The following is a 27,698-nucleotide window of genomic DNA, read 5'->3' as shown; positions in this document are numbered from 1 at the left end:
AGAAATAGTTCCAGAGAGAACAACAGGCATAAATCTCAGATAGAACACCACGTTTACATACAGAGGCCAGTAACAAGAGAAAAAGTGGAGAAATCAACCTTGGGGATTTCTCTTGATCAAGTTAATCCAAGGGTGATGTCCTAATACATTTGGGTGCATCTGAAACTATCTTTAATATATTCAACTGACATAGGATTGGTACCATATGAGTGAAGCATCTCTAGAATATTCCATTAATTTAAAAAGGCAACAAAAGTAATGCAGGATGAAATTTGAATTTTGACTGGAAGACATGATTGTTTTGCCAAAAGTGCTTATGAAATACAATATTGCTTCTATAATACACAGGAGTTCCAGAGAAAGGATACACATATATAAAGATTTAGAGATGAGATTTGTTTGCAAAGATTTATTGTTTTTATCAGTGAAGACAGCCACAGAAACATTAAAGGAAATTTAATGTCCATCAGTCTACTGCATTTCTGATAAACAACTATGACCTCTGTTCTCATTGAGAGCATTGGTTTAATTATTTATTAATTTCCTAGGGAAATGAACAGTGAAGAAGTCAAAATATGGGTGAGCATGAACTATTGTGAACTGCCAAGTGAAGAGCACACCCATATTCTCCATAACCATGATAGATACACACTTGGTCTTTCTTCTGGCAGTATCAACTGCTCCACCCCCTTTCCTAGAACATAAATACTATGGCTTAGCTTCACAGTTTCACCCCTGATCTCAGAAGGAGAACTAAAGTCCTCACCTATAAGGAAAAGTCAGAGAGCAGATTTCTTGGAAGAAAAGAGCAATGGACCTGATTCTAAACCTTTCCATGGAAACATGGGCCCTGCTGGCTACCATCCTGGTGCTCCTCTACCTGTGAGTAAGGGCTGATGCCTCTCCTTTGTGGTCCTAGAGTTGGAATGATTCTCAGACCCTTTTTACCTATCTGAAAACCAGAAGATATAATCCAATGGAAATTAATACTGCCACAGCTGAATGTATTTTGGTTGTAAACTAAACCATGTATCTCACTGTGCTTTTCAGTCAACTGAACAGTTGTGATCTGTCATGTGGCTGCTGGTAACTGAACCTCTTTCCCCTTCAAAAGCAGCAATTGCTCTTAGCTGCAAAGCCATAATTCTAGGCTAAAAGCTTCATCTGGGAAACTCTGCACAATTTTCATTCTGAGGGACAGAACAAATCAGAATCTTGTCAAGCGACTATGCTGGTGGACAGCCCTTCACCATTGATCAACCTCACTATTGACTGTTTACATAATGTTGAGAAGGAATCCTGTGAATCTTACATTGTGGTTACCCACACTGATGATGTTTTCTTCCTTATTTACTCTGGTGAGCCCCTCAGTAACATTCAAATTTAAGGTTAGTAAGTTTTATTACATATTAACTCCAGGACTGGGGCCTTTAAGAGTTTACCTAGAGGTTTATAATAAATTGTGTGTTAACAGGATTATTGTTCCACAATTTTATGTTAAGTTCTCCCTCAGTAGATAGACTTTTGTAGTTGTCAATAGTTGTACCCAAGGGGAAAGTAATCAGTACATACTGATATACTCTGAAATAATATACATAAATGAGGACATATGTGAATAAGTGTATTGATGTTTCTGAATCATTGAATATGTATATTTATGCATGTGATACAATGATTTAATATTATACATTACATGATATTAAATAATATTTAATATTATGCATATGCATGAATATACATATTCACTCACTCAGAAGCATAAATACTCTTATTCACATATGTCTCATCTATATATATTCATGGTTAATGTGTGTACATATGTGAATATATATGTGTGTTAACAAGCTCATGACCTGGTTTCTTCCTCTATATTTAGTTATGGAACCTCTTCACATGGACTTTTTAAGAAGTTAGGGATTCCTGGCCCCAAACCTCTGCCTTTTGTTGGGACAATGCTTAAATATAGGAAGGTGAGTTATGCTTGTAATCACTAACTTAGTTCTTGTGTCTGTGACAGTTTCATGAATGTCATGAGATTATGTCAGTTCATCAGTGTATATGGTCATTGGAAGCTACAGTTTACAGCTTTCAGAATAGTTGGTGCTACATGCTGAACTTTGACCATTTATCCTGGGCAAGATTAGACATGTGGTTTTGGGGGACCTGAATTTTGTGTCAGATGTCTGTCTTAAATGTTAACACAGTATTACCAGATGCTCAAAACCTGAAAATATAGAATTTGGAAGCATCAGATTTAAGTATTTTCAGTACAGATTCCAGAAAATTACAGTTTCTCTGATTCAGTGTTTGAAGAAATATATATATCAAGGATCTTGGGTGACTTCTCAGCAACTTTAATGCAGTAGTCACATCAGAGTTGAATACTAACATTTTCCCTTCTTGCTGAGTAGCTCTAGTGCATGTTTATAAAGGCACACAGTTACTTATGAGGAATATGCAGATAACTGAATCCTCAATATAACCATTACATATCCTGTTATTATTTTTAAGTCTCTAGCTGTGTTTCTGTCGCTTACGATTTCTTGTGTGTGTAAGTGGGGGTGCACTGAGAGCTCAAACAAAAGGTTTTACTCCTTTGCACTTCATAGTAGAACCTTATGCAGCATGCTGAGGTGTGGGATTATGGGAGACGGGATAATGTTGTTTGTGAACCTCTGATATTTAACTATTAAGTGAGTTTTGTGCTTTGAAACAGAAGCAGATTGATATTCAAATAAAGCATTATTTGACAACTTCATATAATGTAAAAATTAGATGTGACTAGAGGAATATATATATATACACACATATAAGCATGTATATATGTGTGTATACATATATACACACATAGATATAAACTGTTTATGTATATTTATATAAATGTATACATATATAATAACACCCACACATACATATATAATTAGACCTGTGAGTTTATACAGAGCCTTTGTGGAGGTTTTCTAAAGGAACGGGTTCCTGGACTGTCATCCCTAGGTTCACACTCAGGAGGCCAACAACAGTGTCAGTGTGAAGCTTTTACTGCTGGAAAAATTCCTTTTCCAAACACTTGAGTCCTACTGATCATATCATAATTCTTCCAAACAGAAATTTTTTGCTTAATTTACTAATACTTCCATACTCTCATGAAACTGAAAATAAGCAATCATTTTCCCTTCATTTTTCAGATGACATTTGAAATTTATTTCCTTTGAAATACACTTTTTTGCATTGGGTTTTGTTTCAAGAAGTATCTCCTGTAGTGAAGACTGGCACAAGCTTGCTCTATAGATGATGGCCATGTTTTCCTGAACCTGCTTACTCATCACTTGTGTGTACAACAATATCCTAATTATGGGTTTAATTATAGGGAGTTGGGTATCAAATCCAAGGCTTTGCATATTTTAGATTGATTCTAATCCAAGGAATGAGGGTCTTGAATGGTAAGGTGTTCATGGGGAAGACTCAGAATGAGAAATGTAGGAAGAAAGAAAGAAAGGAAGGAAGAAAAGAAGAGAAAGGGAGGGATGGAGGAAGAAAGGAAGGGGAAGTGAAGGAAGGAAGGAAAAAGACAAAGTAAAAGAATGAAAGAAAAAGAGGGAAGAGAAATAAAGAAGGAAGGAAGGAAAGAGAAAGAAGGAAGGATAAAGAAAGAAAGAAGGAAGGAAAAAGAAAGAAAGAAAGAAAGAAAGAAAGAAAGAAAGAAAGAAAGAAAGAAAGAAAGAAAGAAAGAAGACTTACAGGACTGGGTATTTTTTCATCATAAATCCATCAATAGGAAACTTTCTTGGCCTTCATTGGTGGTATTGTATTTTTAACCATTCACCTACACGTTTACATGTCTTTAAACTTACAGAACTTTCTTCAGGGAACCAAGGAGATATTTCTTTTTTAATGAATATAAGTAACTTTTTTAAATGCTTTACAAGCATTAGCTAGAACACGAATGCAGAGACAAAGGAAGCCTATGAAGGAAAAGAAAGTGCTCCTTAGAAACACTAACATGTTCTGTTACCCTTTCTTTCTTATAAACAGTCCCCGATCTGACTCATTTTATATATTCATTGTGCTCATTCTTGATATTTCCTGTACTTGAGCCCCATGTTGGGCAAAAGGGCACCTTAATCTGCAGGAAATTGGGTCCCAAATGAGAAGATTGTGAGATGTGGAGGGTGAGGACTGGAGACAGGAAGTAAAGAAGACACATAACTGAGACTGAGAGTCTTACATAAGCTGACAACTCATGACGAGCATGTATCTTAAACAGCATTGTTTTTTTAAAATACTCTTTGCATGGCTTAATGGCAAAGGTCAGCAGAGAGGTAAATCAAACAACACTGGCAAAGAGAAAGCAAGATATCCAAGATCTAGCTGTTTAAGGACTGGCAAACTCAGCACAGGGGAAAGAATCTGATCCAAAAAAAAACTACAACCTTAACTCCTTCAAGGATCAGGCTCCAGCCCTAGTCCAGCCAAGTTTGCTACTGGACAAGCACACACAACTCATGTTTCTTTCTCCTTTCATTATGACCTCTGAGAAACCTTGCATGAGCCTGGTTCTCAGCATGAGGCAAATGATCCACAGGCAGAACTCCATCATCTGCCCAGTTACCTAATTTCACACAGCTGAAATTAACATTGCTGAAGAGGAAATTTATTCTGAAGTTCTCTGTCTAGCACACTCAGCTTAATTACATAAATAGACACACTGGCCATTGCATAAGTCTGTTATTCCAGTACACAGGCAATAAAATCAGAAAAATAAGGATATTCAGTTCACCCTTATGATACACACAGAGTTTGAGGTACATTGAGTTACATGCAATTATATCCTACAAAATTACAATACCACTTAACTACAAATTTTATATATCCCCGGGTTTTAGAAGTGTAAATGCAGACCGGTTATTCAAATTTTATGTTTGCTTTATGCAAATTGGTATTTCCTCATCTTTCTTCATGTACACTAAAAGGCCAACCTATTTTGCCTATACTCTATTCCTTACTTTTCAGTTAATCTGACCAATAACATTTATATAAATCTAACATACTGCAAACATAAATTATATGCTCAATTTACTGATTACACTAGAATTCTAGGTAAGTGATCATGTGATAGGGTCAGTAAGTGAGAAAAAACAGATTTTGCATATTTTTGGCAATCTTCCTGATTCTTGGAGCCCTATCGCACCCAAAGAATAGAAAAGATGGAGTGTTTCAGGATTTCAGAGTCAATACATTATCAAAACAGTACAGCAGATAATGAACAAATTCTTAGTTTAAATAGAGAAGCAAACATTTGAAATGTATAATACCCTGGGAAAGAAATCATCAATAACTTTAATTTCTTCATGTAGTTGATCTCCTGCATCTTCTTCTCCCTCAGAGACCTTCTTTCAACTGACTATGGAGGAGTTAGATAAAGAACTTGGTGTCCTGGGATTTCTGCCATGTATTTTTCAAGTAGTGGTCAACACACATAGAAAAATAATGACTTTTCATGTTATTTCACTTCCTAGGGTATATCGATATTTGATATAGAATGCCGAAACAAGTATGGGGATATGTGGGGGTGAGTATTCTGGAAATGTCTATCAGATAGTATTGTGATATTGTGATGTGGCACCAAACGGCATGAGTAGCTTGTCAGCAAAGTTACTTGGAGACAATGTCTATTTTATAGTGGTTGGAAGCCTGTCTACCAAGGGTGGCATATGCCAGTTTATGTTGTAACCTTCAGTCTTAAAGTTGCAAGTAATGATTTCTCTGTGTCCTTCGATGATCAAGAAGTTACCTTTGTCAAATGTCTTTTAAGTCATTTTACCTTTATTTATCCTTCCTTGGGTTCTTCTAAATTGTGTGAAATGCATTATTACAGAGATATGTAATATGTGATCATAATTCAAGAGAGTGTTCTCCCTCCCATAGTGATTCACCCTGAGTAAAACAAAAATCATTTTTATAAAATATACTTGCAGTAATCATGTGCTTTTCAAATACAGGCTGGAGTAAAATATAAAATAAATATACGGATTTATAGATATTCTATGTTAAATTACCTGTTGATTTTATTTTTATTATTAATATTTCTTTATGGTTTGAGATTATAATATAATTGCATCATTTCTCCTTTCCCTTGTACTCTACAAAACCTTCAATAATTTCCTCCTTGACCTTTTTCAATTTTATGGTATCTCTTTTCACTAATCATTGTTACACACACACACACACACACATATATATATATATGCTTACATACACACACATACATTATATTATATATTACATAAATATATATTTTAATAAATATATTCTAAGTATACCCGTCTTGGTCTATATATGATATTTATGAGCACTGTCAATGCTGGTCATTTGATAGTTGATAACAAATAATGTGTGCTCTTCCCTGGTGAAGAACAGTTCTCCCATCCCTAGGATTCCTTTCTTGCTTGTAGTTCTTTTAGTAAAATAGATACCTCCTAAGTTTTCCACATCGACTTTTGAGACTAGGTCTCAGTATACCAAGTTTGGCCTGGAATCTACAATGAAGCTCAGGGTGGCCTAGAACTCACTGTCTTCCATTCCTGCCTGCTCTCTTAGAGGTCTGTGACAGCACACGTTGCTGAATTGTCTAGTTCTCTCCTTTTTCTGTTTATACTAGATATGAGGTGATGGCTGTGTAGCAAGAATGTGTATTAATATTTCCTTTCACCATATGTTACTGCATGCCATTTCCTTCTTGACTTGTTTCATTAATTACTTTGGGTGATGGTTGGGCCAAAATTATTAAACTTTCACTTTTAGAGCTGCTGGAGGTTTAGTAAGAGGCTGGGAAGTTATGACATCACTGTGCAGTGTACCACACGCAGGGTGGAGAAGGTTCTGCCTCTTCATCTCTTCATATCCATTATCAGAAACCACAGTATTCAACACAGGGTCTGCTGAACTAACATGGTCAATAAGAACACGTAACCCATCGCCAAGGGCACTCTGTGATGAATTTCCAATGGTATCAAAGAAAGTGTTCCTTATATTATTATTGCTTGTCAGATGTTAATATTTTGACATTAAAGCCTGGAAAGTTGGATCAATAAAGTAAAACAGTTACTATTTTGTGGAAGACACACAATTTCTTTCCCGGGACCCACATTCTATCTCAAAACCCAGGGAATCCAAAACCTCTTCAGACCTTCGCAAGCTTCAGTGTGTACATTGTATACTTACATGTACTCAGGCCTATGCTCAAACATATTAAATTAAAATATTAAATAAAATAATTTATCTATAAATTCAAACATTATTAATATCTTGTAACATTTTTTATTTCTATGTATTTATATTGAAATGCACAAGCCCATGTTATTCTTCAATGTAGGAAGGACTCTATTACCAGACTATATTCCAAACATGGTGAAATATTTTTTTTATTGAATAAACTAAACTTGCAGTGATATGAGGATTCTAAACATCTACTACTCCTGAAAATCCAAGGTCTCCTTTCCAACTAATAGATTTTTTATTTTATTGAAAAAGAATCATTTTCTTCTTAGTCAAAGACTATTTCTCTCTTTGGATGAAAATAGTTACAGAAGACTGATTTGTCATCACCTCTGTGTCCCACAAATATTTCTTGTACCATAGCTCTTATGGATAAATCCTGACAGTGGAATATCGAGTTAATTACCCACCAAGATGGACATATTAAAGAACACTGTTTTCAGAGGCAGAATGGAAGCCCTTCCTCACTTGGGCTCCATCCAAATAGGAGAGCATATGTGAATAATATAATGATGGGAAACACATTTTAGAATCTTGGTAAGAAAGTGAATATCAAAGCCTGCACACTGCATAGTCAGATGCATTTTTGGCTCTTACCTCATATTAACGGATAACTTCAATGCTGTCAGGGGGCTTCTGTCCTTGATCAGCTGTATCTATTGCTTTACCTAATCATGAGTCTAATTTTCTCACTCTCCTTGTCCCTGCAACATAGAAGCCTCAGATTTAGTGTCATCTGAATTCTGATTTGCATCTGGTCATTCTCAGCACTCCTGCCCTCTGTGACATTTTTGGGCCTTCTCACTCTTTCTTTGACCTTTCTGCATAACTTAGAAAAATATGACTCTTGTTCTGTTTTCTTTCAACTTGACCACTGCTGGGATTTTCAGCTTCCTTCTGTTACTGTTTTCCTCTGACTGTCTAATAAAATTGTGCATGAACATAAATTACAAAGAATAGTATGGTTTGTTCATGTGTTTTTACTTTCAGGGATTTCAGTTCCTCCATGTTAGCTCAACTGTGATGAATTTAGAGAGCTCTTTTGTTGTCATATATTTCATCCTTGCCTGGGTTATGTTTCTCTTCTTCTCCCGAACTAAGAGTGGCTTCTTGTGTTGAAAAGCCTAAGGTGCTGTGTCTTGTAGAACCAACAGTCACTTCCTCATCTGTTTTTACAATGCAGGCTATATGAGGGGCTGCAGCCTGTCCTTGCCATTGCAGAACCAGGCTTGATAAAAAACGTGCTAGTGAAGGAATTTTACTCTGTCTTCACAAATAGGCAGGTATGTATTTCTTTTTTTAAAAAAATGTGAGCAATATACCCACTGAAAGTTTACAATTATGAAAATGAAGGTATATACATATGACAATTAATAAGAAAAATTTACCATCAGTATGAAAAATTGCAATAAGAAATATATGGGAGGGTTTGGAGGAAGAAATGGAAAGGGACAAACTTTATTATAATCAAAAATAAGAATGTGACTATTTAAAATTTCTATTATGAGTATCTGGGGATATATCTCAGTGGTATAGGGCTTACTGACATGTATAAGATCTCGGGTTCAGACACAAGTATCACAAAACCAACACACCTGATATCATGAAGGAATTATGGAATGACTATACAATATACAAGTAGGTTCTATGTACTCTTCATGCTGTATTTTAAAGGAGGGGTCCTTAACCTTCCCTAATAAATTCTCAACTGTTGGCAATAAAGGATAATTTCTCTTATCAACTTCTAACTATGGCCTCTATTTCTAAAAGAGGCCATGACTGGGCCAGTGGTCTAGATACTATCATAGTCTTTTGACCATTTTAGAATGCTTTTTGTTTCCCCAGCCTTGAAGTACATTTTCTCTATAGATAGAAAAGTTTTACATAAGCTAAAGTGTACATGTTTCAGTGTAAGACAAGGTTACTTTTATCAAACAGCTTGCTGTCTGTGTTAGTTTAAATGTAACTGCCCCCCAAGCTCATATCGAGTGGCCCTATTAGGAGGTATGACATTATTGCATTGTTTCAGGAAGTGTATCATTGTGAGTGTGGGTTTTGTGGTCTCCTATGCTCAAGCTACACTCAGTGTAGACACAGTTCACTTCTTGTTGCCTGTGCACCAAGATGTAGAACTCTCAGCTCTTTCACTGGCATCATGGCTCCCTGTATGTCGCTGCCCTGTAGCTATTGGACTAAACCTCTGAAACTCTAAGCCATCCCAAATAAATGTTTTCTTTAATAAGAGTTTCCATGATCATGGTGTCTCTTCAGAGCAATAAAACACTTAATGGGGACACTGTCTAAGTGGTTATTGGTGATGGTCACTTCTCATCCTAGAAGAGCAAATGTGGCCCCTTCAAGAGAAAGGAGGTACATGCAGGTTCATAGACAGCAGTCAGAAGTTCTTGTTAGCTCTCCTGTCTCAGGGAGACACTATTTCCTTATTCCTGTGTCACTTCAGATTTCATAAGGAATCTTGGTAATCACAATTAATACTAAAGTTAGTGTTTTTCTTTCTCCTTCAGTGTTTCTTAGGTCATTTGCTTCTTTGTTTGTTTGCTTTATTTGGCAGTGTTTTTAAGGCTCTATTAGCAGGTGTCATCAGTGCTTATATTCAAACCTGTGGTGATATATTTTTTGTGCTGTAACAAATAATGCTTGCCTGAAGATCAGAAAGCAGAGCTAGCTACACTAGATAGAATTAGAAGCCTGGTGATGTTGGTGCACACCTTTAATCCCACAAACACATGAAAATTAAACAAAGCTCACCAAATCACCAATGGGCCAAGGAAGAAATAATGGGGGAAATAAAAGACTTTCTAAAATTCAATGATAATGACCACACAACATACCCAAATTTATTGGACACAATGAAAACAGTGTTAATCACTAAATACCTACATAAAGAAGCTTGAAAAATCCCACACTAGCCAATTAACAGAACATTTGAAAACTTTAGAACAAAAAGAAGCAAAGTCACCTAAGAGAACTAGATAGCAGAAAATAATCAAATTGAGAGCTGGAATTATGTATGAAATTAAACTGATAATCCCTCCTATATTGTTCTTTTTACTCAATATTGCTTGTTTATCTACAGTATTTTCTGGCTCCCTCTGAGTTTTAGGATTCGTTTTTTCTATTTGCATGAAGAACATGGTGGGGATTTTGCTTTGTCTTATATTGAATCTGTAAGTTGCTTTTGTAGGCTGATCATTTCACAATATCAATTCTTCCACCTGAAGAGTATAGGATGTTTTTCATTTTCTGGTGTGTAAATATGTCTTTTCAAAGGTTTTATTGTAGAGGTTTTTCTCCTCCTTAGTTAGGTTGATTCCAAGGGATATTTTCTTGGAGATTACTGTGACAGGAAGTGTGTCCATGATCTACATCTCAGCATACTGGTTTGAGAAAGACTACACATTTCCTAAGTTGGTTTTGCATCCTGGCTCAATGTTGAAATTATTGAATGTTGCTCCAAGTTTTCTTGTGTAACAGTCTGCAAATAAAGATAATTTCACTTCTTCTTCTTGCTCAGTTTCCACTTCTGGTTCTTTTGTTGTTGTTGTCCTTGTCTTCCTCCTCCTCTTCCTCCTCTTCTTCCTCCTCCTCCTCCTGTTCCTGCTTCTTCTTATTTTCATTCTCCTCCACTGCCTTCTGTTTTACCCCCACCTTATCTTTGCTTCTTTCTACAGGCAGTGTTTCTGACCTGACCCCACTTATTTATCGATATGTTATGACAGTACTTAATCTTTCTTCTGTACTCAGGTGTCCCTGATTGGGTGCCATTCAAAGTAGACTAATATGTCATTCTCCTTGATAGGCTCCTGAGAGGAAGGATCAGAAGATCAAAAGACAGGAAAATGAAAAAATTGGGTTTTGGGGGTCTTGCATGAATTATATCTTATGCCAATTGAGCATACATAGGGGAGAAATTGGACAGAATCTGCAGAGAGCTATCATATAATGGAATGAAGTGAGAAGGAAACTAATCAAGCAGTGTTGCACAACGAAAATACAGGATATCAGAAGTGTGTTTTTTTCTATATATTAGGGCCTCAAAGAAAGCTTGGGATACCTTAACTCCCAACACCACCATGGTTTTTGATTTTTATTTTTTTAGTGTTAGAAATTCTCATATATTTTTTGATTTCCATTAGTGTATGAATATGTATGTGTATGATGGACTTATTTGTAATAAATGTAAAACATGTTAATATATGCACATATGATAGTATGTAATATGTTTTGCTTATATTTATTTCCTATTATGCAATTTTGTTCATTTATTTGCAGTTTTCCTTCCTTTTACACACTATTATTCCTTCTATTCTGATATCTTTTGAAATATTTTTTGTGAGTCAATGAATATAATAAGGATTAATTACAAGAGTGTGTACATTGAAAGGCTACTTGTAGGAGCATAGCACCCTACTAGTGTGTTCACTGCTAAATGAAATAGTTCTTCCTTACTTAGCAACCTTTACCTACCTATAAATCCTCAAGAAGATAGTACCTCATGAACCTTTCTCTTCCTCATGGTAGAAAGTTCAAGGATCCTAGCGCTTGTATTTCATTTGCAGGTAATTGCAGATGTTGGGATTTCCAGAATATAATGGCCTTGCCAGTTCCAGCAGCCAGCTTTCCTGTGTCTCTGTCAATTCTATTGACCCTAAATATTTTTAAAGATTTACTGTCTTTGTTATTTATTTATTCAAATATTTACTGTATATAACAACCACAGTTTCCTCTCTCTCCTCTTCTCTCCCTCCCTCTCCACCTCTAGCCCCCATTCACTCCTCTTCCATCACCTCTTACATGGGGTAAGGCCTGCCATGGGAATCAAAAATGCATGGCACATCAAGCTGAGGCAGGACCAAGCTCCTCTTTTCCCCACCCCCGAAACAAGACTGAACAAGGCATTCCACCATAGAGAACAGGTTCCAAAGAGTCAGCTCATGCATCCGTGGGTTCCACTGCTAGGGGACCCACAAAACACCAAGCAAAACAATTATGACCCAGATGCAGAGGGCCTAGGTCAGTTCCGTGCCAGCTCCCTAGCTGTCCATCCAGAACCTGTGAGCTACAAGTTCAGGTTAGCTGTCTCTGTTGGTTTCCCCGTCACAATCTTGACATCCTCTTGCTCATGCAATCCACCTATCTTCTCTTCAGCTTGACTCTCAGAGCATGGCCCAGTGCTTGGCTATTGATCTCTGCATCTGCTTCCATGAGGTACTGGATGAAGGCTCTATGATGACAAGTAATGCAGTCATCAATGTGATTACAGGGGAAGATCAGTTCAGGAACCCTTTCCAGTATTGCTAGGAGTCTTAGCTGGAGTCATCTTGTGGGTTCCCAGGAGCCTTCCTAGCACCAGACTTTTCTCTAACCACACAATATTCTACTCTATCAAGATATGGCCCCATCATCCTCCTTTCATCCCACCCACAACACACCGTCCTGATTATTCATGTTCACATCCCCTATGCCCTCTCCTCTACTTCCCTAACTCCTGGTTTATTCTGCATATCCCATCTACTTCCACATCCCATGGAGATTTTTGTGTCCCTCTTAGGGTCCTCCTTGCTACCTAGGTTCTCTGGGGCTAAGGTTTATAGCCTTGTTATCCTTTTCTTTACATCTAGCATCCACTTATGAATGAGTACATACCATTTTTGTCTTTCTTGGTCTAGGTTATCTCACTCAGAATTATTTTATCTAATTTCACCCATTTTCCTACAAATTTTATTATTTTTTTCTTTATCCTTCTGAGTAATAATCCATTGTATAGATATACCACATTTTATTTATTCAGTCTTTACTTGAGGGGCATCAAAGCTGTTTTCTGGTTCTGATTATTATGAATAATGCTGCTATGAACATAGTTGAGCAAGTGTCCTTGAGGTATGGTTGAGCATCTTTTGGGTATATTCCTAAGAGTGTTATCGTTGGGTCTTGAGGAATATTCATCCCCAATTTTCAGAGGAACTGACATACTGAATTCCAAAGTGGCTGTGCAAGTTTGATAGTGTTGATGTATTACTGTTACTCCACATCCTTTCCAATATAGACTGTCATTAGCATTTTATCATGGTCATTCTAATAATTGTAACATGGCATCTCAGATACATAACTTTCCTAGTTTTTTTATATTGATCTAGGTTTCCAGTACGAGGCATCATTTCCCAACTTTGAAAAGGTTTGACTTCTTCGTCAAAAATCAGGTGTTCACAGTATGAAGATTTATGTCAGAGTCTTTATTTCCATTCCATTGATCCACATGTCTGTGTTTATGCTGTACCAAACTTTATATTCCCATAGCTCTCTAGGAGAGCTTGAAGTCAGGGATACTGATACCTCCAGAAATTAATTTATTTTCCAGGATTGTTTTAGCAATTCAGTTTTTTTTTGTTTTTCTATCTGAAGTTGAGATTTATTCTTTCAAGGATGTGAAGAATTGTGTTGGGATTTTGATTGAGATTACACTGAATCTGTACATTGCTTCATGTAAGATTGCCATTTTCACTATGTTAATCCTACCAGACCATGAGCATGGCAGATCTTTGAATTTTCTGATCTCTTCTCCAATTACTTTCTTCAAAGACTTAAAGTTCTTGTCTTAGAGGTTGCTTGGTTAGGGTTACCCCAAGATATTTTATATTATTTGTGACTATTTTAAAGCATGTTGATTCTCTGAATTTCCTCAGCACATTTATCATTTGTATAAAGGAAAGCTACCTATTTTTAAAGTTAATCTGGTATCCAACCACATTAGGTGTTTATAAATTGTAGAAGTTCCCTGGTAGAATTTTGGGATCACTTGTGTATTCTATCATATCATCTGCAAATAGTGAAAGTTTGATTTCTTCCTTTCTAATTTGTATCCTCCTGATCCCCTTCTGTTGCCTTATTGATCTTGCCAGAATTTTGGGTACTACATTGAATAGATAAGGAGAGAGTGGCAGTCTCATGTTTTCCTACTTTTAGTATAATGACTTTGAGTTTCTCTCCATTTAGTTTGTTATTGACTGACAACTTGCTGTATAATGCCTTCATTATGTTTAGGTATGTTCCTTTTATTCGTCTTCTTTCCAGAACCTTTATCATGAAGTGTTGTTGGATTTTGTCAAAGATATTTTAGCATTCATTGATATGATTACGTGGTTTTTTCTTTCAGTTTATTCATATGGTATATTACCTTGACAGATTTGCAAATTTTGAACCATCCCTACATCTCTGGGATGAAGCCTACTTGATCCTGGACAATGATTTTTTTGATGTCTTCTTGGATTCGTTTTACCAGTATTTTGTTGAGTGTTTTTTGCATTAGTGTTTACGAGGGAGATTGGTCTGTAATTCTCTTTGTTGCATCTTTGTTTGGTTTGGGAATCAGGGTAACTGTGACCACATAAAAAGCATTTGTCTAATATTCTGTTTTTATTGTGCTGAAAAATTTGAGTAGTGTTCCTACTAGTTCTTTGTAATTGTGATAAAATTCTGTGCTGAAGTCATCTGGCCATGGGTTTTGTTTTAGTTGGAAGACTTTTAATTACTTTTTTATTTTCATAGGATTATAAATCTGTTTAAATTTTTACCCGTTCTTGACTTAATTTTTGTATGTGGTACCTATCAAGAAACTTTTATTTTTCTTTTAGATTATCCAATTTTGTGGAGTCCACGTTTGATATAATAATACTCTGTATTTCCTCAGTCTGTGTTTATGGCCCCCTTTTTGTTTTGGATTTTGTTAATTTGAATATTCTCTTTGATTTTGATAAATTTGGATAAGGGCATATCTATGTTGTTAATTTTCTCAAAGAAGCAACTCTTTATTTTATTTATTCTTTGTATTGTGCTCTTTGCTTTGGTTTTATTGATTTCAGCACCGAGTTTATTGTTTTCTGCCATATACTTCTTGGTGAATTTGTTTCTTTTTGTTCTAGAGCTTTCAGGTGGGCTATTATGTCTCTTGTGTGAGATTTCTCCAAATTCTTTATGTATGCGTTTAGTGCTGTGAGCTTTCTCTTAGCACTACCTTCAATGAGTTTTGTAAGTTTGGGTGTGTTGTGGATTCATTTTTATTGAATTCTGGGAAGTCTTTAATTTCGTTATTTCTTTTTTGATTCAGCAGTGGTTCAAACTGATTGTTGTTCAGAACTTCTTGATTACCAATATTCTTTTCTGGCTCCCTCTGAGTCTTAAGATTCTTCTTTTTGTTGCCATGAATAATGTTGTGGGGATTTTGTTTTGTGTTGTATTGAATGCACAAATTGCTTTTGCAAGCTGATAATTTCACAATATTAATTCTACTAAGTGAGATTATAGGATATCTTTCATTTTCTGGTGTTGAGATATCTTTTTTCAGAGATTTAAATTTTTCATTGTAGAGTTTTTTCTCCTCCTTAGTTAGATTTATTCCAAGGGATATTATCATACTGTATTAGAAGTGTGTCCAGGATCTCCATCTCATTCCATCTCATCATGCTGATATATGAAAGACTACAGGTTTTTTGTAAGTTGTTTGTAAGTTGACTTTACATTCTGCTTAAGTGTTGAAATTGTTGAATATTGCTACAAGTTTTCTAGTGTCATACTCAGCAAGTAAAGATAATTTCACTTCCTCCTCTTCTTCTTTAACTTCCATTTCTGGTTACTTTTGTACAACTTGTTTTTCTTGCTTTCTGTTGTCGGTGTTCTTCTCCATCTTCTTATTCTTCCTCTTCACTGCCTTCTGTCTTACTCGCATCTCATCTTTGCTTCTTTCTTCAGGTAATCTTCCTGAACTGACCCCACCCAGTTATCTATATGTTATGGCAGGCAGTACTTATTCTTTCTCCTGTACTCAGGTGTCCCTGATTGAGTATCATTAAAGCTAGATCAGGGTGCCATTCTTCATGACAGGCTCCTGAGGAAGAGGAACAGAGGATTAAAAGATAAGGAAGATAAGAAAGTTGGGTTCAGGGGTCTTGCATAAAGTATGTCTTATGCCAAATGAGCATACAAAGGGGAGAGATTGGACTGAATCTGAAGTGTGCTGTTATGTACTGGAATGAAGTGAGAAGGAAGCTAATCAAGCAATGTTGCACTAAAAGCAGAATATAAAAATTTTATTCCTTTTTCTTTTTTAAATATGTATTATTTTATTTATTTATTTAAAAAACTATATTTTCTTCTTTTACATATTAATCCCAGTTTCTACTCCCTCCCTCCTCCCATTCCCTCTACCTTCTTTGTCATTACATGTCTTCACCCACGCTTCAGAGAGGGTAAGTCATTCTATGGGGAGTCAACAACATGTAGCACATAGATTTAAGGAGGGACCAAGGCCCTCTCCACTATATCTAAGCTGAACAAAGTAACCCTACAAAGAGAATGGGTTCCCAAAAAGACCGTAAAAGCAGTCGGGATAAAACCTGGTCTCACTGACAATGACTCCACAGTCTGACCCAGCTATTATAAATAATACTATTATGAACATAGCTGATCAATTGTCCTTGTAGTCACACTTATCAAAATTATACTCAACTTCTCAATGGACTCTCTGAAACCCAGAAGGTCCTGGACAGATTGCTGCAGACACTAAAAGACCATGGATTCCAGCCCATTCTATATCCAATAAAGGTTTCAACCACCATTGATGGAGAAAACAAGATATTTCATGGGAAAACCAAAATTAAACAATACCTATCCCCAAATCCAGCCCCTACAGAAAGTACTATAAGAAAAAGTCCAACCCAAGGAAGCTAACCAAGCCCATGAAAACACAAGCAACAGATAACCTCACACCAGCAAATCCTAAAGAAGGGAAATGCATAAACACTACCACCGAAAAAATTACAGGAATTAGCAATCACTGTTTGTTAATATCTCTTAATATCAATGGACTCGATTTACATATAAAAAGGCACAGGCTAAAAAATGGATACGAAAACAAAACCCATCATTCTGCTGTATACAAGAAAAATACCTCAACCACAAATACAGACATTAGCTCAGAATAAAGGGTTGGGAAAGGATTTTCCGATCAAATGTACCCAAGAAACAAGCAGAAATAGCTATCCTATTATCTAACAAAATATACTTCAACTGAAATCAATCAGAATAAATGGAGAAGGGCATTTCATACCATCACAAAAAATCCATCAAGACAAAGTCTCAATCTTGAACATCTATGCCCATTTTCTTTATATTAGGACCTCAAAGAAAGCTTGGGATGGCCTGTCTCCCAACACAACCATGATTTTTCTTTTTTAGTGATGGTAATTTTTACATATTTCTATGTTTTCAGTTTTGTTCATATATATATATATATGTGTGTGTGTGTGTGTGTGTGTGTGTGTGTATGATAGGCTCATTATAGCATTGTTGTAATAAATATGAAACATGCTAGCATAATATTTCCATATATAATGTATTTTGCTTATAATTATTTACTGTAACATAATATTTTCTTCTACCACTTTTGCTGTTTGCCTTCTTATTCCAAAATATTCTTCCTTCTATTCAGATGATTTTTAAAAGGTTTTGGTGACTCAATGACTATAATAAGGGTTATTTTTCAATAGCATGTACACTGAAAGGTGTTTGCAGGAACACAGCATCTTGTCTATGTATTCACTAATAAATGAAATGTTTCTTCCTTCCCTAACAATCATTACCTCTTTATAAGTCCTCAAAGAAAGGACCACATGAGTCTTTCCTTCCCAATAGTGTAGTGTTCCTGGGTCATAGCTTATGCAGTTCTTTTGCAGGTAATTTGAGACTTGAGATTTTTAGATTGCAATAGCCTTCTAAGACCTAGAATGTGGCTGTTCTCATGTCTCTAGCAGTTCATCTTGACTCTAAGTTTTTTAAGATATTATTTTAATTATTTGCATATATGTATGTCTGTGTATGGGCCTGTTAACATGAGTGCAATGGACACAAAGGCCAGAAGAACATGTTTGATCCCTATGATATGGAACTGCAGGCAGTTTTAAGCCACCTGACATGATGCTGGGAGCTGAACTCAGGTCTTCTGCAAGAGCAGCATATGCTCCTAACAGCTGAGCCTTCTCTCTGTCCCTAGTTTGATTCTCCTTTGATGAATATTTATTGAAAATTCAGCATAAAACTTGCTACCAGGAAGATGGTCAGTATCTATTAAAGAAGTAGTGACTGTTTTATACATGTTTTGTAACCAATCTCATGGAGGGAAATATATTTTATTTGTATTGTAGGATCTTGGTCCAGGTGGATTTATGAAAAGTAGTATCATTAGGTGTCAGAATGAAGAATGGAAGAGAATGCGAACGTTGTTGTCTCCAACCTTCTCCAGTGGAAAACTGAAGGAGGTAAGAAAACGGAGGACTTTTCACTGTAAATGTATAAGACTGCGTCTGAGGACAGGTAGAGTAATATCATAGTCGTCACAGTCCTTTGAGCATAATATTCTTCACAGTGACTTTTGTTCTTTCTAGGTCTTACACAGACCATTAGAATATATGACTGGCCTTTCATCATTTCGAAAGCCTAGTTGTATTGGGACTCAGAATCTTACATTAACAACAGACTGTGTTGTCTTTGTGATTAGATGTTCCCCATTATCCAACATTATGGAGATGCACTGGTGAAACACATTGGTCAGAAGGCAGAGGAAGGCAGGCCTGTTAACATGAAAGAGTGAGTAGTGCTGAATGCATTTTCTAGGGCCTATTTGACACATCTTGAGATTTCCCCAGTCTGCCAGGTAACTAATATTCCCTGTGTTGATTATTCCAGAACAATATTCCCCGTGTTGAATTAACCCAGAGCTAGAGTAAATATGGGGTGCAATGTTACACAGCTATGAACTATTTGAGAAAGATAAACTCTAAAATTACCTTGGTTAACACAGTCTCACCCCCCACTGTGTGTACATGAGACAATATTAGATTAAGTGTTGTAATCCTGCATATTCAGGAAGACAAACTATATATCTTAGAAAGAACATAATCTTAGGACAGCTAAGCTGTGGAGATTGGGAACTGTGGGAGGAGAGTGTTTGTGGAACATTCTCAGGAGTTGGTTTGGCTAAGAGTGTTACAGATTGTAACATTGAACAATCTAAAATCATAGTTTTTGTTGAGGTACATAGAAAAATATCCATAAGAAAAAAATCTCTTCTCCCACATCTCCATCAAACTTAAAGCAAGAAGGTTCTAGAAATGGAGAATTTAGTAAAACCCTGTTATCTTATGATGACATCAAAGTGTTAATCTTAGGCTGTCCTGAGCATACTGAATACAAACTATGAATAACTCTAATGTACTAAAAACTTGGTGAGTCTATTTCAATATTTTTCTCAGAAACTTCCTTAGTTCCTATATCACACGGGATGACTTCTTCCAGGGTATCACAGTCTCCAAGAGTTTGAGTAGTTTGCATGCTTTATGAGTTCAAGACAGGGCCTGCGTGGGTCACATGCTAACTCCTGTTTCTTGATTCAGGATCTTTGGAGCCTACAGCATGGATGTGATCACTAGCACCTCGTTTGGAGTGGAAGTGGATTCCATCAACAATCCCCAGGATCCCTTTGTGAGAAACACCAAAAAGCTTTTAACATTTGGCATTTTCAATCCATTGCTTTTCTCTATAGGTATGTAGATTGTTTTTCAACTATATTAAGATATTAGACATATTTTAATAAACATATAAAGCAAAAATATTTCTCATAGTATATACAGACACCCTTGCCTCCCCCATCTAGCTTTCACTCCCATATGATCTGGTTCTCTTATCACCCATTGTATTTTCATAACACATGTGGTTCTCCATCACTGCCACATACTTTATATTTTATGAAACGCCTTGGATGATCATGGCATTTTTGTCTTTAATCTACTAAACTCATGACTTATATTTATATACATTAATTCATTCCTCTATCTCTTGAATGAAATTTAATTTAATGTGATTTGCTTCAAATGTTTCTGTTTTTCGTTACAGATAGTAGTACATTTATTTTAACAGTGAGTGTAGAAGTCTCTATCCCATCTTTGGAATAAAAGTGAATTCCATCAACAACCCCAGTTTTCCTTTGTGAAAAATACCAGAAAGCATTTAACATTTTGGTTTTTCACTATAGCTCTGTAGGGTATTTTTTTTTAGTATTATTTTATTTTATTTTTAATTTTTTAAATTTTTTTTATTGATAAAAGGAGAATAAAGAAAAGAAAAAAAACCGAATTTCTACCTCCTCCCAGCCTCCCATTTCTCTCCCACTCCTCCCACTCTTCTCCCCCTCCTCCCACTCTTCTCCCCCTCCTCCCACCCCTCTCCCCTTCCCCCCACTCCTCTCCCCCTCCCTCTCCAGTCCAAAGAGCAGTCAGGGTTCCCTGCCCTGTGGTAAGTCCTGGGTCCTCCACCCTCCGTCCATATCTAGGAAGGTGAACATCCAGACTGGCTAGGCTCCCACCAAGCCAGCACATTGCGTAGGATCAAAACCGCGTGCCATTGTCCTTGGCGTCTAATCAACCCTCATTGTTCGCCATGTTCCGAGAGTCCAGTATTATCCCATGCTTTTTTGGTAACAGTCCAGCTGGCCTTGGTGAGCTCCCAGTAGATCAGCTCCACTGTCTCAGTGGGTGGGTGCACCCCTCGTGGTCCCGACTTCTTTGCTCATGTTCTCCCTCCTTCTGCTCCTCATTGGGACCTTGGGAGCTCAGTCCAGTGCTCCAGTGTGGGTCTCTGTCTCTATCTCCATCCATCGCAAGATGAGAGTTCTAGGATGAAATGCAAGATATTCGTCAGTATTGCTCTAGGGTAGGGTCATTTCAGGTTCCCTATCCTCAGCTGCCCAAGGAACTAACTGGGGACCTCAGCTTGGGCACCTGGGAGCCCCTCTAGGGTCAAGTCTCCTGCCCAACCTAAAGTGAGTCCCTTAACTAAGAATTGTGGTTCCGTGCTCCCCTATCCAACCTTCCTTTATCCCGATCCTCCTGTTTCCCCAAGTCCGCCCTTCTACCTTTTCTCTCCCCATCTCCCCTTACCACCATCCCACCCCACCCCCAAGATCCCACTTTTCTCCCTGGCAATTTTGTCTACTTCCCTTATCCAAGAGGATAACTATATGTTTTTCCTTGGGTTCACCTTCTTACTTAGCTCCTTTAGAGTCGCCTATTGTAGACTCCATGTCCCTTATTTATGGCTAGAAACCAATTATGAGTGAGTACATCCCATGTTCATCTTTTTGGGTCTGGAATACCTCACTCAGGATAGTGTTTTCTATTTCCATCCATTTGCATGCAAAATTCGAGAAGTCATTGTTTTTTACCGCAGCGTAGTACTCTAGTGTGTATATATTCCATACTTTCTTTATCCATTCTTCCATTGAAGGGCATCTAGGTTGTTTCCAGGTTCTGGCTATTACAAATAATACTGCTATGAACATAGTTGAACAAATGCTTTTGACATGTGATAGAGCATCTCTTGGGTAAATTCCCAAGAGTGGTATTGCTAGGTCCAGGGGTAGGTTGATCCCGAATTTCCTGAGAAACCGAAACACTGACTTCCACAGTGGTTGCACAAGATTGCATTCCCACCAGCAATGGATGAGGGTACCCCTTCCTCTACAGCCTCTCCAGCAAAGGCTATCCTTGGTGTTTTTGACTTTAGCCATTCTGACAGGTGTAAGATGATATCTCAAAGTTGTTTTGATTTGCATTTCCCTGATCAATAAGGAAATTGAGCACGACCTTAAGTGTCTTTTGGCCATTTGAACTTCTTCTGTTGAGAATTCTCTGTTCAGTTCAGTGCCCCATTTTTTAATTAGGTTAATTAGCATTTTAAAGTCTAGTTTCTTGAGTTCTCTATATATTTTGGAGATCAGACCTTTGTCTGTTGCAGGGTTGGTGAAGATCTTCTCCCAGTCAGTAGGTTGCCTTTGTGTCTTAGTGACAGTGTCCTTTGCTTTACAGAAGCTTCTCAGTTTAAGTAGGTCCCATTTATTCAATGTTGTCCTTAATGTCTGTGCTACTGGGGTTATACCTAAGAAGCGATCTCCTGTGCCCATGTGTTGTAGAGTACTTCCCACTTTCTCTTCTATCAGATTCAGTGTTTTCGGGCTGATATTGAGGTCTTTAATCCATTTGGACTTGAGTTTTGTGTACGGTGATAGATATGGGTCTATTTTCATTCTTCTACAGGTTGACATCCAGTTGTGCCAGCACCATTTGTTGAAGATGCTTTCTTTCTTCCAATGTATACTTTTAGCTCCTTTATTGAAAATGAGGTGTTCATAGTTTTGTGGGATTAAGTCCGGGTCTTCTATACGATTCCATTGGTCGACTTCTCTGTTTTTATGCCAGTACCACCCTGTTTTCATTACTGTAGCTCTGTAATAGAGTTTGAAGTCAGGGATGGTAATGCCTCCAGAAGATCCTTTATTGTATAGGATTGTTTTGGCTATCCTGGGTTTTTTGTTTTTCCATATAAAGTTGATTATTGTCCTCTCCAGATAAGTGAAGAATTTTGATGAGATCTTGATGGGGATTGCATTGAATCTATAAATTGCCTTTGGTAGAATTGCCATTTTTACTATGTTTATCCTCCCAATCCAAGAGCAAGGGATGTCCATCCATTTTTTGGTATCCTCTCCAATTTCTTTCTTCAATGCCTTAAAGTTCTTGTCAAATAGATCTTTCACTTCCTTGGTTAGATTTACCCAAAGATATTTTATGCTGTTTGTGGCTATTGTGAATGGAGAAGCTTCTCTGATTTCCCTCTCTGCTTCCATATTCTTTGTGTATAAGAGGGCGACTGATGTTTTGGAGTTGATCTTGTATCCTGCCACATTACTAAAGCTGTTTATCAGCTGTAAAAGTTCTTTGGTGGAGTTTTGGGGGTCGCTTATGTACACTATCATATCATCTGCGAATAACGAAAGTTTAACTTCTTCCTTTCCAATTTGAATCCCCTTGATCCCATTATGTTGTCTTATTGCTATTGCTAGAACTTCAAGCACTATATTGAAGAGGTATGGCGAAAGTGGACAGCCTTGTCGTGTTCCTGAGTTAAGCGGGATGGCTTTGAGTTTTTCTCCGTTTAATTTGATGTTAGCTGTCGGCTTGCTGTATATAGCTTTTATTATATTTAGGTATGACCCTTGTATCCCTAATCTCTCCAAGACTTTTAACATAAATGGATGTTGAATTTTGTCAAATGCTTTTTCAGCATCTAATGAAATGATCATATGGTTTTTTTCTTTCAGTTTATTTATATGCTGAATTACATTGATAGATTTTCGTATGTTGAACCAGCCCTTCATCTCAGGAATGAAGCCTACTTGATCATAAGGGATAATTTTTCGGATGTGTTCTTGGATTCAGTTTGCCAGTATTTTGTTGAGGATTTTTGTGTCGATATTCATGAGTGAGATCGGCCTGTAATTCTCTTTCCTGGTTGAGACTTTGTGTGGTTTGTGTATCAGAGTAACTGTGGCTTCATAAAAGGAATTTGGTAATGACCCTTCTGTTTATATATTGTGGAATACATTGAGGAGTATAGGTATTAGGTCTTCTTGGAAGTTCTGGTAGAATTCCGCAATGAAACCATCTGGCCCTGGGCTATTTTTGGTAGGGAGGTTTTTGATAACAGCTTCTAGTTCTTCGCGACTGACAGGTCTGTTTAGATTGTTCACCTGGTCCTGATTTAATTTTGGTAAATCGTATTTATCTAAAAAAGCGTCCATTTCTTTTACATTTTCCAGTTTAGTGGCATACAAGCTTTTGTAGTAAGATCTAATGACTCTCTGAATTTCCTCTGTGTTTGTGGTTATGTCCCCCTTTTCATTTCTGATCTTATTAATTTGCAAATTTTCTCTCTGCCGTTTGACTAGTTTGGATAGGGGTTTGTCAATCTTGTTGATTTTCTCCAGGAACCAGCTTCTTGATTCATTGATTCTTTGGATTGTTTTCTGTGTTTCTATTTTGTTGATTTCAGCCCTCAGTTTGATTATTTCCAGTCTTCTACTCCTCCTAGGTGAGTCTGCTTCTTTTTTTCTAGAGCTTTCAGGTTGGCTGTTAATTCTCCAATATGTGCTTTCTCTGTTTTCTTTAAGTGGGCACTTAGTGCTATGAACTTTCCTCTTAGGACTGTTTTCATAGCCTCCCATAAGTTCGAGTATGTTGTTTCTTTATTTTCATTGAATTCAAGGAAGACTTTAATTTCTTTCTTTATTTCTTCCTTAATCCAGGTATGGTTCAGTATCTGACTGTTCAGTTTCCATGAGTTTGTAGGCTTTCTGGGGGTAGCATTGTTGTTGAATTCTAACTTTAATCCATGGTGGTCTGATAAGACCCAGGTGGTTAGTAATTTTTTTTGTAGCTGTGTAAGTTAGCTTTGTTACCGAGTATGTGGTCAATTTTCGAGAAGGTTCCATGAGCTGCAGAGAAACAGATATATTCTTTCCTCTTTGGGTGGAATATTCTATAGATGTCTGTTAAGTCCATTTGCTTCATTACCTCCATTAATTCTCTAATTTCTCTGTTAGGTTTCCGTCTGATTGACCTGTCTATTGGTGAGAGAGGAGTGTTGAAGTCTCCTTCTTTAGTGTGTGCGGGTTGATGGCTGCCATGAATTTTAGCAATGTTTCTTTTACGTACGTGGGTGCCTTTATATTAGGGGCATAGATATTCAAGATTGAGACTTCTTCCTGATGAATTGTTCCTGTTATGAGTATAAAATGTCCCTCTCCATCTCTTCTGATTGATTTAAGTTTGAAGTCAACTTTGTTAGAAATTAGTATGGCCACACCTGGTTGTTTCTTAGGTCCATTTGCTTGATAAGCCTTTTCCTAGCCCTTTACTCTGAGTAGGTGCCTGTCTTTGTGGTTGAGGTGTGTTTCTTGTAGACAGCAGAATGTTGGATCCTGTTTTCGTATCCAATCTCTTAGCCTGTGCCTTTTTATAGGTGAGTTGAGCCCATTGACATTAAGTGATATTAATGACCAGTGGTTGTTAACTCCGGTCACTTTTTTAGTAGTAGGGTTTGTGTGTTTCCCTTCTTTGAGTTGCACTGGTAAAGGGTCTCTTGATGTCTGACTTATTGAGGTCTTTGTTGACTCTATGGTTCGTGATTTTCCTTCTATTATTTTCTGTAAGGCTGGATTTGTGGCTACGTATTGCTTAAATTTGTTTTATCCTGGAAAATTTTGTTTTCTCCATTTATAGTGAACGAAAGCTTGGCTGGGTATAGTAGTCTGGGCTTGCATCCATGGTCTCTTAGTTTTTGCAGTACATCTATCCAGGACCTTCTGTCTTTCATGGTTTCCATAGAGAAGTCAGGTGTAAGTCTGATAGGTTTACCTTTATAAGTAACTTGGCCTTTTTCCTTTGCGGCTCTTAATATTCTTTCTTTATTCTGTATATTTTGTGTTTTGATTATTATATGGCGAGGGGATGTTTATTTTTGATCCAGCCTATTTGGGGTTCTGTATGCCTCTTGAACCTTCATAGGTACATCCTTCTTCAGGTTGGGAAAGTTTTCTTCTATAATTTTATTAAGTATATTTTCTGGACCGTTGAGCTGCACTTCTTCTCCTTCTTCTACTCCAATTATTCTTAGGTTTGGTCTTTTTATTGTGTCCCATATTTCCTGAATGTTTTGTGATGAGAGTTTGTTGGACTTGCTGTTTTCTTTGATCAGTGCATTTATTTTCTCTATGTTATCCTCAGAATCTGAGATTCTTTCTTCTATCTCTTGTATTCTGCTGGTTATGCTTGTTTCTGTAGTCTCTATTCGTTTACCTAGATTTTCCATGTCCAGCCGGCCCTCTGTTTGTGTTTTCTTCTTTGCCTCCATTTCAGTTTTCAAGTCATGAACTGTTTCCATTATCTGCTTGATTGTTTTTCCTTGGTTTCCTAGGGTATCATTCACTGATTTACTCAATTCCTCAAACTTTCTGTTATACTTCTCATCCATTTCTATAAGCGCATTTTTTATATGCTGTTTAAGGGTGTCAATCCCTGTCATGAAGTCAGTTTTTCTCCTTCTTCTTGATTAAGGTGTTCTTGTCCTCCTGTTGTGAGGTCGCTGGCTTCTGGTGGTTTTGTGTTGTTTTTCAGATTGTTGGGTGAATTCTTGCATTGGCGTCTCCCCATCTCTTCCTCCCAATATTCTTCTATGGATCTTCTTTTACAGGATCAGGTCTTCTTGCCGACTGATGTACCTTCCCAGTGATGTCACTCCCCAGTGATGTTTCTCCTGGAGTCCAGTTCGGATCTCCTTGCTGCTTGGTTAGCTCGCAAACAAAGGGCCCACCCTGCTTGCTGCAGGCAGGCTATGGAGACAAAGGAGCTACCGCCTTCCCCTTCGCACTCACCTTCGGGTTCAGTCCCAGCACCCAGGCAGGCTGAGCAGGGAGGCGCTCTGCCGCCCAAGAAGGGAGGAATGGAGGGAGACAGGGAGTGGGGGGATCTGGATGTAACCTGGATGAGATAGGAAGAAAGAGGTGGTACGGGGCAGTATAGCCCCTGTAGGATGACCAGGAAGTGTAGGCGGGCTGTTCCCAGGTGCAGCAGCACTCACTCACCACAATGATGTTTCACTAGGTGCCCTGATCGAAACTCCATGCTGCTTGGTTCGCTCGCAGACAAAGGGCCCACCCTGCTTGCTGCAGGCAGGCTATGGGGACAAAGGAGCTACCAAGCTCCCCTTTACCCTCAGCTTTGGGTTAGGACCCAGCGCCCAAGCAGGCAGAGCAGGGAGGTGCTCTGCCACCAAGGAAGGGAGGGGGGAGGGAGACAGGGGGTGGGGGGATCTGGATGTAAGCTGGATGGGATAGGAAGAGAGAGGAGGTACTGGGCAGTGTAGCCCCTTAGGTTGATCAGTTAGTGTAGGCGGGCTGTTCCCGGGTGCTGCAGCACTCACTCACCACAATGATGTTTCACTAGGTGCCCTGATCGAAACTCCGTGCTGCTTGGTTCGCTCGCAGACAAAGGGCCCACCCTGCTTGCTGCAGGCAGGTTATGGGGACAAAGGAGCTACCGAGCTACCCTTAACCCTCCGCTTTGGGTTAGGACCCAGCGCCCAAGCTGTAGGGTATTTTTTTAAAGTCTATCAATATTCTAATATTTTTTTAGATAGCCTATAAAGTAAAAATACTCATGGCATACACACACGCATACACACACACACACACACACACACACACATACACAGGTACAAACTACACTATACTATATTCTCTCCCATGTCTCTATTTGATGGAGGAAGGTCATTGGTTAAATAAACTGCCTTGGCCCCAATAGGTTAAAACATAGGTGGGTGGAGTAAACAGAACAGAATGCTGGGAGGAAGAGGAAGTGAGCTCAGACTTGACAGCTCCCCTCTCCCAGGTAGACGTGATAGCTCTGCTCTCTGAAGCAGACAAGATGGAGCAAGCCGCCAGGTCAGACATGCTGAATCTT

General features: G+C 37.8%; 1 protein-coding gene across 2 annotated transcripts in view; it reads left to right on the top strand.

The window, feature by feature from the left end:
- The first annotated feature begins 650 nt into the window (after nt 1–650).
- Nucleotides 651–27,698, top strand: part of LOC142851572 (cytochrome P450 3A6-like) — a 124,516-nt gene continuing 97,468 nt past the window's right edge. The window contains exons 1-7 of one of the 2 annotated variants that reach the window (XM_075975368.1): nt 651–882; nt 1,877–1,970; nt 5,517–5,569; nt 8,459–8,558; nt 18,492–18,605; nt 18,845–18,933; nt 19,740–19,888. In XM_075975368.1, coding sequence (XP_075831483.1) covers nt 812–882; nt 1,877–1,970; nt 5,517–5,569; nt 8,459–8,558; nt 18,492–18,605; nt 18,845–18,933; nt 19,740–19,888 — 670 coding nt within the window. In that variant the 5' untranslated portion in view covers nt 651–811. The remainder of the gene's footprint in view (nt 883–1,876; nt 1,971–5,516; nt 5,570–8,458; nt 8,559–18,491; nt 18,606–18,844; nt 18,934–19,739; nt 19,889–27,698) is intronic. The other variant, XM_075975358.1, reaches the window with a different exon arrangement.

This window comes from Microtus pennsylvanicus, chromosome 1, assembly GCF_037038515.1.
Source record: "Microtus pennsylvanicus isolate mMicPen1 chromosome 1, mMicPen1.hap1, whole genome shotgun sequence".
NCBI classification, from domain to species: domain Eukaryota; kingdom Metazoa; phylum Chordata; class Mammalia; order Rodentia; family Cricetidae; genus Microtus; species Microtus pennsylvanicus.
The sequence above is the reverse complement of the archived record's forward strand: the minus strand, read 5'-3'. Positions and strand labels throughout refer to the sequence as shown.